General features: G+C 35.8%; 1 protein-coding gene across 3 annotated transcripts; it reads left to right on the top strand.

Annotated features, from left to right (window-relative positions):
• The first annotated feature begins 270 nt into the window (after nt 1–270).
• Nucleotides 271–15,949, top strand: LOC310739712 (splicing factor U2AF 65 kDa subunit-like). Of its 3 annotated transcripts, XM_083565911.1 has the most exons (12): nt 276–406; nt 1,016–1,054; nt 1,894–2,023; nt 3,269–3,372; nt 6,277–6,428; nt 7,102–7,218; nt 9,649–9,787; nt 10,075–10,154; nt 12,158–12,280; nt 12,433–12,519; nt 12,671–12,913; nt 14,385–15,949. In XM_083565911.1, the coding sequence occupies exons 1-12, from the start codon at nt 358–360 to the stop codon at nt 14,514–14,516; spliced, it is 1,395 nt and encodes a 464-aa protein (XP_083422037.1). In that variant the 5' UTR covers nt 276–357; the 3' UTR covers nt 14,517–15,949. The 3 variants fall into 3 exon arrangements, with proteins under 3 accessions (XP_083422038.1, XP_083422039.1, XP_083422037.1); XM_083565912.1 differs by lacking the exon at nt 1,016–1,054 and having other exon boundaries at nt 271–406; XM_083565913.1 differs by lacking the exon at nt 1,016–1,054 and having other exon boundaries at nt 274–406; nt 1,894–1,947.
• Nucleotides 15,950–16,962: the final 1,013 nt, after the last annotated feature.

Here is a 16,962-nt window from a genome sequence, read left to right as displayed (position 1 = left end):
TTGTACATTATAGCTGACTGGCATTTCCTTGTGCCCTGAGTTGCCCCAGGATGCCACAAGTAGTACTAAGTCTTGCCACGTTACTTATGAAAACACACCAGATGTATCAGTCAGTAGACTGGATGTAATGTGTAAAATAGTATATTGACATCCTTTTTAAAATTGTATCTGGATTTAACCCAGAATTAACTAAACACACATTAGGTTACAGTGTGTAAACTCTTGCTTTAAACAGAGACTTCTGCAACTCAACATGTCACCGAGTGAGGCGCTATAGTTCAGAGACTGAACGATGCACAGCCTCGGTGTACAGCTCATTCCGCTTTACTCCCATCACCACCAGTGCTGCGGCCAAACATGTCTGATTTCGAAGAGTTCGAGAAACAGCTGAGCGAAAATAGGCAAGGTAACATGTCTTTCTCCATTTATTTAATGTCTCTGCCTTGCTTGCCAGTGTCGATAATTCGAGTTGGCATTGGTAGTAAAACTAGTAATATACCCGTTGGCGGCTTCGCTTGTAATTGAACGCTGCACGGGGGTGTCTCAATTGGCTGACTATAGCATACACAGGTGCACTATATTGAATAGAGAACGATGACGCCCGCTCTCTGTGTAGTGCACTCTGTGTACACTACAGAGCTGTTTGGGATGTAGCCAAATAAATCCGATAGTCTGGGGCAATACGATACTGTGTTGGTTCCCCAGTTGAGTCGGTTTTGGTCAGTAGGGTCTTCATTTATTAATTGGCATTTAGGTGTAAATAGAATAAGGCACCACAGAGATGTTGGATGTTACGCATTGGTTTGTTTACAGACATATGGCTGTATAATGTTGCTGGAAGACCCTTGAAACCGAGCGGTTCTCTCACTTATAAACTGTGTAGATGATGCTTGCATGGTCGAAAACATAAAAAAAAAAGAAAATCTGATCTACTAAAGCTCACCTCATATCTTGAATGCAAACAAACTATTCTGCCTTGTGTTATAACTGTGCATTGGCTTTTCTGGGTGCTCAGGTTACGCGCGGGCGATAGCGAGTCACGTGACTATAAAGGGTATGTGGGTTTGACCTGTCAGCAATCCATCCATCCATCCATCCACTAATTATTCACTCATTTATTTATCTAAATCCTCCAGAAGCATCATTTCTTTAAAAGCCTATTTGGATCGGATTACTTTTATATAGAAGACGGCGGAGGAGGGATAATGTAATTACATAACTAGGATTTTAGTCCTGTCTGAATGACCTGAGTCAAGTCTGGCAGGTCCATACACAAAATTTCCTTCCTTCCTTCCTTCCTTCCTTCCTTCCTTCCTTCCTTCCTTCCTTCCTTCCTTCCTTCCTTCCTTCCTTCCTTCCTTCCCTCCTTCCTTCCTTGTTTTATTTTTACCAATGTCATAATCAGTCATATTACCTGGAATATTTTCAGTAAATCTTTTTATGCTCTTAAAAAATGATTGACCTGACAAATTTGGATGGAACTAATATCCCACAAATACATTGGTGATAAAATGTTAACCCACTGACCTATATAAAAAGAATACACACCAAGTAGTGTGTGTTCAGGTTTTCATTGTAAACAGGTGGACTATTATGTGGCTCCTGACACCTGAAGTATAACTTGATTGTCCAATTCATATATGTAAAAGTTTACCATGCGAAAAAAAAAAAAAAAAAAAAAAAAGTGAGCGGTATTGCAAAAAAGACCTCAGTGTCGTCTACCAGTGATTGTTGATAACTGCATGTTTGTAGGATGTTTAGTTGTTAGGATGTGTTTGTGTCATAATGACTGCACTGAAAATAGCATTGGGTGTTTGTTGCAGGTGTTTTATGATTATCCAAATAATGAATAGTTTTAGTCAACTGATGAGTAATATTTGCTTCAACATACAGAGAGAGAGAAGGAGAGGCACAGGAAAAGAAGCCGGAGTGGTTCACCAAGTCGAGGTGAGAAACATAACAGCCGAGAGAAACGCAAAAGTCGTGATCGCCTGAGCAGCTCCGGAGATCATAAAAAACACAGGTGCATGTACAAGAATTTATATATATATATATATGCTATATATATATATATATATATATATAGTGCTAATTTAAGTATTTCAGTATTAATTACGCATATATATATATATATATATATATATATATATATATATATATATATATATATATATATATATATATATATATATATATATGCGTAATTAATACTGAAATACTTAAATTAGCACTTTCCAAGTTTGCTTTGTAGAACTCGAGTTATATTTATATTAAGTTTGTAATCTTGTATACCAGTGTAGATTTATTCATTGCTAAAGACTCAAAGCACTTTTTGGCTAAATGTAATTAAAAACTATGCTAGATTAATCTTTACAACACGCTTCTCAATCATTGCAAATATTTAGAACATTGGATCAGATCTGTACGGAAGATAAAACTAGAAATGTCTGTAAAGTGTTTACCTCACATCTATATTATTGAAAAAACAGCTGGCTTGTTAAGATCTGGCTATTGCTTGTTATTCATTATTGCACTATTGGCCTTTGTGATTATCACAGATATACATTATATAAACTCTGCAATAACCAATTTTTATTTATTTAATTTTTTTTTGTATAAGAATTTTTCATTATCATTCCAATTATAGTATATGTGCTGCTGTAGCAAACACTGGTTTAAGAATTTTGATCAACCAAATCTGACCTGAGTGATAAACACAAGTTTAAAGTTACAATAAATAACTTTTACCACATTACAGTGTGACACTCTACACATTTTATTGAAACCTTTGGGAGATGTTTATTTGTTAAACTGAATTATGGACGTGCCCTTGCTCAGATGGAGGCATGTGATGCTGAATGGAATGATTTGATTGCTCACATTAACATATTGGCTGTCGATCGATTGCCATAATTTGTGTTGTTCATAATATGTATTTAGTCTATTTATAATATAAAATCTAATAGTATAATAACACATGCATCATAATAAGCAATATTGCAGGCCAAAATTGAACAGAAATGAAACATTAAAGTGTTGCTAGAGATATCACACATTGCAGCAATGTCAGTGCACTATAACCAAAATCAAGTCTATTTTAAACTCATCTTATTTACTGAACGCAGTTTTATTTAATTTTGTGTCATCTGGTTGTTGAATAGTAAAATGTTAATTAGACTTGTATGCTGGAGTGTGTAGGATTAGAGACTGTCACTTGTCAGATGCTGGCCAACACTTTTCTTCTTCTTTTTTTTTTTGTCTTATTCAGTCATTCTCCAAGGAGAACAAAAAAGAAAAAAGCATATAAATACTGGGATGTTCCAACACCAGGATTTGAACACATTACACCACTGCAGTACAAAACAATGCAAGGTACAGAAAATGTCCTTCTTTAACCAAGTAGTCAACCAAGTATTATACTGCCTCATATATATCAGACATCTTTCTGGGGGTTTTCTTTTTCTTTTTTGTCTTTGTTCATTACGTTTTTAGGATCTTCACTATACGCTCCTAATCTGTAATGTACCTGATAACGTGACATTATTTTTAGGTGTCGATATTGTTTAATAGGGTTGTAACTAGTGATGCACTAAATGAACATTATTAACCAGTGGATTTTCACTTGGCCGAAAGATTAAATGTAGATTTAGATGAAATTCAGAACGTCCATTTTGTATAATTGCATAAACCGCATGCGTGACCACTTCAGCACATTTATGCAATTAATGTGTTCAACTAAACCTATTTGTTGTAAACCTTGAAAGAAATGGTTTCTCTCTACAGCAGGTTTTTCTCCAAAACTAGGCAAAAAACAAAGGTGTTGTGGTATGAAGCATCATGATGCAAAAATATAATGATGTGGATTGTAAAAATGTTAGATTGGAGTGCAGTCACCGCCTTCCAAGCAGAACCTGCCAAATCATCTGCACATGTGTAGAAACTGACAACCCAATAGCTCCAGATTGCATCGAGTGGCACACATTATGCATATCACATTAAAACAATTAAAATAAAACCACTTTAATTCTTTATCTGTTAGGGTTGTAACGGTAGATATTTGTGCCAAATTTTTCAGTACAGAGCTTTCGGTTCAATCCATTTTACGTGCATTAAATCTGAGTTCCCTCAGCCTGCAACTTTGTTTAGTCCCTTTCACTTTGAGTGCGTTTTTTTATTATTATTATTACATTTGAAAACATACACAACTATGCCAGGTGTATATAAAAAAATAAAAAAATAAATAAAACCAAAAAGGAGCCAGAGTTAGTGCAGTGTCACTGTGGCTACTCAATCCGTACCGGAAATTTGTTTTGCACATGGAAGAAAACCTAAAGAATCCATAGCATTTTTACTTTCAGAAGCAGAATTAGGTTATTGGCCAAGTGTGTTGACACCCACAAGGAATTTGGTTCCAGCTGTTGGTAAATCTCAAAAGTACAGACATAAATACCACTACAAATTTAGCTGTTCTGTCTATACAAGACAGAACAAACTATAAGAGACAATATGAGACAATACAATATACATGAGAGTATATGACAGATCAGTTATGTATATGAAGTGTGAAAGTGCATAGTAGTGCTAATAGCAGTATTGTGCGTCACATAAGATTAAGAGTTTACTTTTGTACAATATATAGCATGAATAGTGTGTGTAACATATGGGATGGTGGTTAAGTAGATTACCGGTATATCTTTAGAAAATTATACTTAAAATTAAATGTAAAACATACACACAACTGTAACTGTTACAAAGATAAATTATTAAAATCGTTTTTTCTGCAATTTAATTCATTTTTTCTTTCTGCAAATTTGTGCTAATTTAATTAATTACTTAATTACATCAGTTTAATAAAAGTGTATTAAATTAATTAGATTTATAATTTTTTTTTTTATAAAATATTTACAAATATTTTGTAGATATAATTCAACCAAGCAGGCATTTAAAATTTTTTTTTTTTTTTATGTAAAATGTTGATCACAAATGTCAGTAATAATAAACCACATTATTTAAAAAATGACAAGCAGGTTTATGTTTTGCACTTCTTCCCCCTAACCGCTTTGAAATTGAACCAAACCGTGACTTAAAAACAGAGGTACGTACCGAACCGTGATTTTTTGGGTACCGTTACACCCCTAAAATTTGTGTAATGACTCCTATGGCTATAGACACAGAGTTTAACATTTTTAGACGTTTGCAAAGGAGACTGGGTGCTTTGCACATCATATTGCCTAGATTTTGTGAGGAGTTGCATTATGTGTGGAGTTGCATGGCATTACATCAGTGTTAGCAGATCTTTTCTGTGGAAAGTGGCTGGTGCGTGCTCAAAACACATACTAGTAGCAGTTCATAACATTAAAGTTTGTTTTTGATGCCACTCAGAATAGAAAATCATATCTGCATATTTCTTAAAAAAAAAAAAAAAAAATCTTGGGTTGAAGCACCACCAACTATTTATGTACAGTGCATCCGGAATGTATTCACAACGCTTCACTTTTTTCCACATTTTGCTGTTACAGCCTTATTCCCAAATTTATTAAAATAATTACTTTCCTCAGAATTCTACAAAAATACCTCATAATGACAATGTGTAAGAAGTTTGTTTGAAATCTTATTTATTTTTTATAAATTCACAAAGTAAATAAAAATAACATGCACATAAATATTTACAGTCTTTGCTCATAACTTTGTTGAATCACCTTTGGCACCAATTACAGCCTTGAGACTTTGAGTGTGATGCTACAAGCTTGGCATACCTATTTTTGGGCAGTATCTCCCATTCCTCTTTGCAGAACCTCTTAATCTCCCATCAGGTTGCATGGGGAGCATCAATACACAGCCAATTTCAGATCTGTCCAAAGATGTTCAAATCTGGGCTCTGGCTTGGCCACTCTGGTTGATTCACAATGTTGTCCCAGAGCCACTCCTTTGTTATCTTGGCTGTATGTTTAGGGTTGTTGTCCCGTTGGAAGATGATCCGTCACCCCAGTTTGAGGTCCAGAGCGTTTTGGAGCAGGTTTTCATCAAGGATGTTTCTGTACATTGCTGAATTCATTTTTTAGATAGTGTTTCCTTTAATTTGGTTTTGCACAAGAATTATAAAAATAATGTTACCACATAAAGGCTTTAATTTTTCACTCCTGTACCTGAGGTTTCTCTGTTTGTGTGTAAAGCATTATATACTATAAACTGCTTATTAGTTTGCAATCTAAAGTAGTGCAAATAAAATTCTATCAAGCATTAGTTTGTAATAAAGAATTTGTCTACTTCTTGTAGCTGCTGGGCAAATTCCCACCATAGCCCTGCTGGCTTCATCCAGTACAGCAGGAATGGCTGTGACACCAGCACAGGTCCTGGCTGTTGGCAACCAAATGACCAGACAAGCACGGCGTCTTTATGTAGGCAACATACCGTTTGGAGTAACTGAGGTGAGCGGCCCAAATTAGCATTTTAATATTAATACAGTGAAACCCCGTTGTACGAGCAACCTATAGTACGAGCAAACTGAGATACGAGCAAACTCGCTCGCAGTTTTACCCTGTTTCACGAGCAAATTTCGAAGGCACGAGCAAACCCACGCTGCCAGTTCCCCCGTTTTCGGCGGATGTCGAATGACATCTCGGAACGGATTAAATCACTTTTACATTCATTCCTATGGGGAAAATCAGTTCAAATGTACCAGCAAATGGACACACGAGCAATTTTCAAGAATGAATAATGCTCGTACAACGGAGTTCCACTGTATTATGGTTTAATTGCAAGGGTAATTAAGGCACTGTTTCTAAAATAGGAGATGTACAGGTGCTATCTCTACTCGGATTTTGTTCCACGTTCAGCTCTTAGAGTCCTAGCTTAATATTCAGCTTGTCATTTTGTTGTGTAAGGAAAAGTAGGACGGCCATGTTTCACTGGGATCTTCTTCCATTTTTAGCAACTTGGCACCGTTGTAAATTAGGGCCTGCCCTGAAAATGCTTCCTGAAAATATCACAATTTATAATATTGTCATCAAGATAGACAATGTAGTTTTGCCACTACATTGACAGGGAGTCACTCTAGTTCCCTTTAAGTCTCAACAACAAACTGCATTCTGTTGCCTTTAGGAGTCAATGGCAGAGTTCTTTAATACTCAAATGAGATTTGTTGGACTTTCCCAAACACCCAACAACCCTGTGCTTGCAGTGCAGATCAACCAGGATAAGAACTTTGCCTTCCTTGAGGTAAGTAACATTACATATTTCATACATATATTCTCTGGATGCTTAAAATATACTGCAACGGCACACAAAAACATGAATCTCATGACACAGATCTCAGTCGCCTACAGCTGCAAGTAACTACAATATTCAATTGATTGGTAATTGAAAACAATGGGGATCAGTGTTTGGAAGATGGGAACGACTACTTACCCAAGTGTAGCTCAGTCAGACTTTACACGCTGGTGTCATGTCGACTGATCCTGCTTGCTCATCTCTTATCATTAGCAGCTGTGATAAGAGCTGGAGTCCAGGTCAGTTGCTCATGTAAGTCAAGAAGCTTTTTTTATTGTCAAGAAGCTTTTATTGTCATTCAACCATGTATAGCTGATGCAGTACACAGTGAAATAAGACAACGTTCCTCCTGAACCAGGAGAACCAGGTGCTACATAAAACAACATAAGACAACAGTAAACAACAGTCACAGAACAGAAGAACACAGGGCCAGGAACTAAGATCCTCGCCACATAAAGTGCATGTGTGCAACTGGTGCAAACAGTGCAAAGACATCACAAGACAGTGCGAGACAACACAGGACAGTGCAGGACAATACAAAATACACAAAATATAAAAATAAAAACAACAATAGCTCCGCCAGTAAAACCTGTCGTAACAAAATAAGGTGCACAGTAGCAGAAAAATTTAAACAGAGAAATGTAAACAATTGTGCAATTCTACAATAGCAGCAATCAAAAATAAAGTGATCAGTGACCAAAGGATTTGGACAGAATATTGTGCAAAGAGAGCAAGTCCCGGAAGATCAGCAACAAACAACAAACGGCATGTAAACATTATTGCGACAATGAAAGGTGTAAATGGTGTTGAAACCTGGGTGTGCGAAGTGTATGTGTGTTGAGTCCGGTTGTACAGATCAGTCACACAGTTGTGTGTAAGTGTGTGTGTGTGAGTATGTGTGTGTGTGTGAGAGAGAGTTCAGTTCAGATGTTTGTTGAGGAGCCTGATGGCTTGCGGGAAAAAACTGTTGCACAGTCTTGTTGTGACGGCCAGAATGCTTCGGAACCGTTTCCCTGATGGTAGGGGGGTGAAGTGTGTGTGTGACGGGTGTGTGTGGTCATCCACAATGCTGTGTGCTTTGCGGATGCAGTGTGTGGTGTAAATGTCCATGATAGAGGGGAGAAAGACTCCGATGATCTTCTCAGCTGTCCTCACTATCCTCTGTAGGGTCTTGCGATCCGAGACGGTGCAGTTCCCAAACCAGGCAGTGATGCAGCTGCTCAAGATGCTCTCGATGGCCCCTCTGTAGAACATGGTCAGGATGGGGGGAGGGAGATGAGCTTTCCTTAGCCTTCTCAGGAAGTAGAGACGCTGCTGGGCTTTCTTGGTGATGGAGCTGGTGTTAAGTGACCAGGTGAGGTTATCCGCTAGATGAACACCAAGGAATTTGGTGCTCTTGACGATCTCCACTGAAGATCCCTCGATGATCAGTGGAGAATGGTCTCTCTGTGCTCTCCTGAAGTCAACAACCATCTCTTTGGTTTTGTCCACGTTCAGAGACAGGTTGTTGGCTCCACACCAGGCTGTTAACCGTTGCACCTCCTCTCTGTATGCTGACTCGTCGTTCTTTCTGATTAGACCCACCACGGTCGTGTCATCAGCAAACTTAATGATATGATTCGAGCTGTGCGTTGGTGCACAGTCGTGAGTCAGCAGAGTGAACAGCAGTGGACTGAGCACACAGCCCTGAGGGGCTCCAGTGCTCAGTGTGGTGGTGCTGGAGATGCTGTTCCCGATCCTGACTGACTGAGGTCTCTCAGTCAGGAAGTTCAGGATCCAGTTGCAGAGGGAGGTGTTCAGGCCCAGTAGGCTCAACTTCTCAATCAGGTGCTGAGGAATGATTGTGTTAAATGCTGAACTGAAGTCTATGAACAGCATCCTTACTGTAAAATACTTAATGTAAATCCAGCATCCTTAATGTAAAATACAGCTGCAAGTAACTACAATATTAAAGGTCCTCAAACATCTTAATGATCGATCAATTCTAAATACATCGATATTAGTATAATAAATGTGTCTCTGTTGTGTTTGCTAATAAAATTATTTTCTAATAAAATCAACATACTTTGACAATGATACAGTGCTATTCATAAAATATTCACCTTTTCAAAGTACAAAACCACATTTTATAATGCTAAATTTAGTAGCATTTTTGCACACTGAATGGAATCCTTTAGCAAATGTCAGTTCTCAAGTCTTGCCATAGACCTTGGTCTTCTCTCAGCGTACCTCACACACACACAACACAGGCATGATGACAGGCTTGACGGTTTCTATTTATTGAATTATTTTTAGAAGCTTTGTCTACATAGCAGCAGCATAACCGTTTAAATGTTCCTCTCTTCATAACAGCATCGAGTGTTAAACATTTGCTTTCAGTTTCGATCCGTAGAGGAAACCACACAGGCCATGGCGTTTGACGGAATCAACTTTCAGGGCCAGGCACTGAAGATCCGGCGACCTCATGACTATCGACCGTTGCCTGGTATTTCTGAGCAGCCGGCTTTCCATGTACCAGGTGAATAATATGTGCTTATATTTGATTCATTTTGACATCAAATGATTAGAATTTATATTGTATTCAGTATTGGAAATTGAGAAATTAATAATATATAATTAATAATAATTGTCAATAATCATCACAATAAGTTTGTTCTTTGAGGTAAAGTAATTGCCGTATGTGTTCCTGAATATATTTGATTAAATATATATATATTACATATATAGTATAATATTCAATATTATTTACAGTCTAAATTCAAATAATTATATTTTGAATGTATTTCGAATATTTTGCATCACCAGGAGTTGTATCCACAGTTGTACCAGATTCTCCTAATAAACTCTTCATTGGAGGTTTGCCCAACTATCTTAATGATGATCAGGTATTTTTTTATTACCTATTGCACAAAGTGCTGATAGAGTTTATTGGTCTTAAGGCATTTCATCCATCTAAGAAAGCACTAAGCACTAAGTAGCATATTTAACATATTTAATATGTTAATTATCATTTAACTATACAACATTTTAACAAACATTTGTACCAATTAAGCAGTAATTTTAATGCCACTATGGCTGTTGATAGCAACTTTTTAAAAAGGCGTGTTAAGATTTGCAATTGTTCAGTAATAAGTATAGTCTGGCTGGTGATGTGATAAAGTGCCATTTTTGAGGATATATTTCATAAATTCCTTTTAAACCATGATGGATTTTCCATCTAGGCACATTATTCCACTTGCTGGAACATCTGCAGAGCAGCTGGTGGTAAAAATTTTAACACACGGTAAACTGGTGGAATTACTGTTATTCATACAGTCTGAATAAATGAAATACTGTGAAAAGTTCAAATATGATATGATATTAATGTAATAAATAATGTCTTTGCCCAAAGGTGACATTATTCATACTGAAAACAGATTATGGCTTTTACTGTATATGCAGCACTGCCGTATGCAAAAGCAAAATGCAAAATTCGGCAAAGCAAAGATGCTTTCAAAAAGTAATAAAATTAACTTTTTTTTTTTAATCATGAGAAAAGCGCTATAAATAGTAAAGTATTTAAAAGTATGAACTTTTTTTTTCAATTTTTTTAATGAAATGAAATTGTAATGTGTTTCAAGCATCTTGAAGAACCTGACACATTTCCTCTACAGACTCTGGAACTTGTATTAGCTTCTGTCTCTGCAAATAATTCCAGAATTTCCATTATCTTTCTATTATTTTTCTATTTGCACATAAAACACTATAGGGCATGCTGGACAATAATCAACAGCAAGATTGTATTGTGCACTGTGAGTGTGGCACAGTCATGTATACAGTATTATATAAAATAAGCTTCTAAGGCAAAAATTTAGATAAAACCTGTTTTTCAAAGATGTCACAGTACCATATATTTCCAATTGTAATGCCAATAATACATGTCATTATTCATGAACATGTAACTGATTGCATTCGGTAGTTAACACTGTGGGTAGATGACTTTTATTATCTTTAAGATTTCAGCAGTTACATCTCTGTAAATACTTGCTGGTATATTTACTGGGCGGATCAATGATATTCACTCTCATACATACTGACAGCTTATGTTTTATTTTGGATAAATATCTGAACAGTATATTAGTAAGGTTTCTTTTGTTGCTAAACCAAATAGGTTAGAAGTTCTCCTTCCTAATTGAAATACATCATATGCAAACTAATAGGTTCAAATGGACACTAATGTACTCCTTTTTTTTTTTTTTTATTCTTCTCATATAAAAAAACAAAAAAAACATTTGCAGTCACTGTTACTGCCCTGAAACTCACAGCTCTTTCATTTTTGTTCCCCCCACTTTGTCCCCAGCTAGGGGCCTGTAAGATCGTTAAGTCTGCGCTCATAATTTGTTCACTATTACTGATCTACTGCTGCCATGTCAACATGTAATACAAGGCAAGTAAGACATTCCGAACCTCACATGGATCAACTTCCTGCCAACAGGGGTATTTCCTCCCCCGTGGCTGCCACTCTTTCTCCTTCCATCACTCTTTTGGCGCGCGCAAACCCACTCATGGATTTCTGGGGGGGGGGATTAAACATAATCAGGGTGGTTTTAGTTACAGCATTAGTTCACATTATTGATGATATTTATATGCAATTATTATAATGTAATATTTTAAGTACTCATTTTGTGTTATAAACACAGACTCTCAATCCAAATGGTCCAACTTCTAAACATTGTGATCAGAAATCACACTCTTGAGTTATAATAATGTAGAAAGTAAAGGGTTTATAATGGTTTGGGATTTATTTTGCTGTCATATCAAATGTTCATTTAGGTTGTTTTTGTTCTTCTTCTCTTGCCCTTAACAATAGCTGTCATAAACGTTCTGCATATCCCTATCTCTTGCACAGGTTAAGGAGCTTTTGACATCGTTTGGACCACTCAAAGCCTTCAACCTTGTCAAAGACAGTGCTACATCACTGTCCAAAGGCTATGCATTCTGTGAATATGTGGACATTGGTGCCACTGACCAGGTATAGACAAACAATACTGTTGTATTTTGATATTCAGAGGATTTATAGGTAATTTACTTCGACTTGACGCACATCACAATGTTGTTTTATAAACATGGCAGCAAGCTATTGTTATGTTTATATTAAAGACATGATTCATGCGTTGGATTTAGGCAGTGGCAGGGCTGAATGGAATGCAGCTTGGTGATAAAAAGCTCATCGTGCAGCGTGCCAGCGTTGGGGCAAAGAATGCAAATCCAGTAAGTAACTGTGTCTGTGACCATTGTGAGCACATCAATGCATGCCAGAGAAAGTCTTCAAAATATTAATAACTATATTTATACACTTATATGCACACACAGTAGCGATGTCATGAATCAAATAGGCTCTCATTAAATAATTTCCCTATAGACTGTGATCACAGAAAGTCCGGTAAGCCTGCAGGTGCCCGGGCTGCAGAGGCTGCAAAACTCGGCTGTGCCCACCGCAGTGCTTTGCCTCCTCAACATGGTGCTGCCTGAAGAGCTGCTTGATGATGATGATTATGAAGAGATCTTGGAAGATGTCAGGGAGGAGTGCTGTAAATATGGCAGCGTGCGCTCTATTGAGATCCCTCGACCTGTCCATGGGGTGGAAGTGCCAGGATGTGGGAAGGTCGGTCTATACAGTGTGTATGCCTGTTTCTGACCAGGTGGCTACTAAAAAGAGTTTTGTACAGCTGTATGTTTGGAGTGAGACGGTTTATGTTATAAACAATGATTAGAATAATCTTACCATCAAGACAGTGCCATACCATTATTGATGATGCGTCACAAATAACATCATTGTAGGTCCCTTTAAATATCTCTTTAAAGCATCGTAAACACTAAATACAGCCCAAAATTCTATTTATAACTTAGAAATAACACAAAATGAACTTTTCCACATCGTTGTGTTGATGTCATTCTGCAAGCCACACCCCCTTTCCCCACTTCTCAGTAGTGCTCTCCTGATTTTCCAACTTGAAAGATCTGCAGCAGATCCGTACTTTCTGTAAATATAAATGGGAAATGTTTCAAGTTTTTTAAATGTAAAATTAAATCAATCTGAATAACTGAGCAAACAACATAGTGACTGATAGTGACTGTGGACACCCAATCTACATACCTACATTATAAGTTTCATGCAGTAGTTTCATAAGTTTGGTTTTAAGAGGAACCCCCCAAACTTATTCCAGCATACTGTAGAAGTGATTTCATCTCGAAATCAGTTGTGCCTTTGTGTGATTTTAAGAATCGACGCCCATGAGAACATCCCTTCAAACATAAACCATCTGCAGATAGATTTGTGTTTCCTTGTAAAAAAATTTTTTGTTTGTTTCTTTAAGTGTGTGTCTTTCACATAGAAATGTGAAGAGGTTACTTTCAGAAATTGTTTTATCTTTATAATTGGGACCTAATTGGTCTTTGCTTTTGGTCCTTACTGTTGCTTTTGGAAAATATCATGAAATTTGTGTAACCCTAGATGCGTGAACAGATGGATAAAAAACGTCATATATTTTTCTGTTCCAAAAGATGACCCACAGGTACTTTTTAATTTTTTATTTATTTTCTTTTTTAATTGAGGCACCTCATTATTTGGACAAGAAGGTATCTTATGATTCCATCATTAAGTAATAAGTTATCTAATGAAGGAACCCTCCGAACAGCAACTAAAATAATCTGCACTGTAAGCCTGAAAAAGACCACGTCTTCCTATACCTTTGCTCACAAAAAGTCTGTTGTTTCTTTAAAACCTCTAGGTGTTAATATCAAGAAATTCTAATCTATCATCAGATTTAGAGGTCAAAACCAAATGTCATTAGTGTATAGCAAAAATAAATAATAAATAAATGATGTTCCAATTCACGTCTACATATACTTTAAATATATTGTGTACTTGGTGGGTAAAGGTTAGTAAGAGATTTTTCAGAAAGCTTTAGAAATGATATGAATTTATTACAAAATGATTTAGATCTGAATGTATGCTGTTGGTGGTGATGTAGGTTATGGCTCCAACTATAGTATGTCTGTAACACTTCTAATGTTTTCCAATTGATTACTAATTACATACACCTACTCATAATTTTATACCATCTATGTTACAGATATTTGTGGAGTACAGCTCAGCAGCAGACTGTCAGAAGGCCATGCAGGCTCTGACTGGACGCAAGTTTGCAAATCGTGTTGTAGTCACAAAGTACTACGATCCAGACTTGTACCATAGGCATGAATTCTGAAAGATGGACAGAGGACAGAGTGGTGTTGACTAATGTATAGTTTCTTACAAACATCCAGGAGCAGAAAGAGTAGTTTTTTTAATGTTACACAGTTTTTTATTACAACAAAGTTAATGTGAGTAGACCAGCATATTCATTTTTGAGTCATAATTTAGACAAATATAAACTATCCCACAAATATTTGTACAGATTTTATTTATAGACATATATATATATATATATATATATATATATATATATATATATATATATATATATATATATATATACACAAATACAAAAATGGGTGTGTATAGTTTCATCCTCAAGCTTATTGTTATCTCAGCCTGAATTCATCAAGCCTCTCAGACTCACTCTTAAAGGAGTGTTTTTTTTTTTTTTTTTTTTTTTCTTTTCTTTTCTTTGTGAAACGCAAAAAAATCAATGTGGGAATGATGTAAGATAAAGTTTTATACTTTTTTAAATCTGATGGCACCAAATCATCCCTGTAGCTGTACTGTTACATCTTCATGGCGTGCAAATTTGACATAACCCTGGACATTCAGCTGTCCCTCACTTCTCACATTGCTAATCTAACATGCTGTTGTAGATTAGTCCTTTACAACATCCAGAGAATTTGTCCAAACTGCAGCTCTTTCCTGGCAGGTCTGCCTCTGAAAGATGTTCAACCTCTGCACCTGATCCAGAATGTAGCCACATACAACCTTCATAGGTTCTTCCACCCCCATCCCCCCACTGCTACGTTCCCTTCCTTTCTATAGCTGCATTTCTTTGTTGCTGTTAGCTCAGAGTTCTGCCACATTAGCGAAGAATCAGTCAGTAATTTTCGATTTCTAACAACAAGAGGCTTGATAAATAAAGGTTAGATTTAATTTAGATTAAAACTTGGTATGATTCATTTGTAGTCAAAGTGAAAATATGACACTAAAAATTTTTAATTTTTTTTTTTACAAAAAAAACATTTGCTGCTGATCTTATGGTAAGGCAGAAAAGGTGTGTTTATATGTGTATTAACGTGTATATTCCTGTAGTACAGGATTTACAAGTGTACTTTGTGTTCGTGTGAGAAAGATTAATTGTATATGATTCTATTCGATTTATACTCTATCTGTATTTATTCTGAATAATTTGCGCCGTGTTTGAAACAGATTCCAGACTTTTATAATCTTATCATATATATATATATATATATAATGCATTTTAGACAGGCTGTGAATGTATCAGTTTCTGGATTTGGGTTGGTTTATGTGAAGACTATTGCTTTTACAAATATTCTACGGCTACCAGGAGCCTCAGTACTTTATTAGCTTTAGTCACATTCATGCTTCATTTACACCAATAAGATTACACAAAAAGTAAAAACCTACAAACTATAATCATTTTAATCATGTGAAGTGAACTCTGCAACTGCAATAAAAGACTGTATTCTGCAATACTTCAGCCTTCGGATTTAATCAAGTGCATTAGATTTTAAGTACAGAGAGGGTTACTTTTTATTTGCACTAAAGGCATCAAAGCAAAAAATAATTGTTAATTGTAAAAATAATTATATTTTGATATTTGGCCAAATTTATCTATTATATCTTTTTATCAAATTAAAATAAATTCAAATATGAGCATTTAGCTTGTTTTTAGAGAATGTTATGGCAAGAATCACATTTTCTGAATTTTTGTTTAGATATTTTTGCTTATTGATAAAAATAGATGCTTCGAAAGAAAAAAATATCTGGCATTACAACAAGATTATGGTTTAATAAAATTAATTATTGTTAAATATATTAATGTAACTATAAGTAACTTTTTTCTGGTGACATGGAATCTATCACAGAAGAAATGACTGCATCAGTTTTTGAATAAGATATCGATATTGAGTGTCAACCAGCTGTTGATAAAATTGTTGTATATCAGGACTCCTTAGCAATGAGATAAATTACTCCAGGCCACTTATATTATGAACAACTTGGGTTGCACACCTTTATTTCACTATGTTCAGAGTGAACACAATTAGGAATTGCCTGTGTGACTGGTCAAATGTTAATTGTGTGTATCTGTATTTCTATACAGTATTTGCAGCACAACTTGTAATGTTACTACAGAACTGATTTTCTTAAATCATAGATGGTACAACAGGAAAATGGCTAGAGTTCCCTCAGTCTAATTTGACTTGAGGTGTGTGTGTGTGTGTGTGTGTGTGTGTGTGTGTGTGTGTGTGTGTGTGTGTGTGTGTGTGTGTGTGTTGGACTCCTTTGCTTTTTATTGACTAGTAAAATCATATTATTAATTTAATCTAATATGAAAAAAATGCAAGATAAAAAATATGGATATTACTGAAACATAATATATTTTGTGTTATTTTTGTTCTTGAGTTTTAAGTTTTTGCTCATGAGAATGTTAATAGTTTGATTTCATACACCAAAAAAATTATTTCAGTTTATTTTACTAATTA

This window comes from Silurus aristotelis, assembly GCF_946808225.1.
Source record: "Silurus aristotelis genome assembly, chromosome: 17".
Taxonomy (NCBI): Eukaryota; Metazoa; Chordata; class Actinopteri; order Siluriformes; family Siluridae; genus Silurus; species Silurus aristotelis.
Note: the sequence above shows the minus strand (reverse complement) of the source record. Positions and strands in the feature narration are given on the sequence as shown.

Coding starts and splice junctions, on each gene's coding strand:
- LOC310739712 (XM_083565911.1), top strand. CDS start 358: ATGTCTGATTTCGAAGAGTTCGAGAAACAGCTGAGCGAAAATAGGCAA. Junction 6,429..7,101: donor TACCGTTTGGAGTAACTGAG/GTGAGCGGCCCA, acceptor TGTTGCCTTTAG/GAGTCAATGGCAGAGTTCTT. Junction 9,788..10,074: donor GCCGGCTTTCCATGTACCAG/GTGAATAATATG, acceptor TTGCATCACCAG/GAGTTGTATCCACAGTTGTA.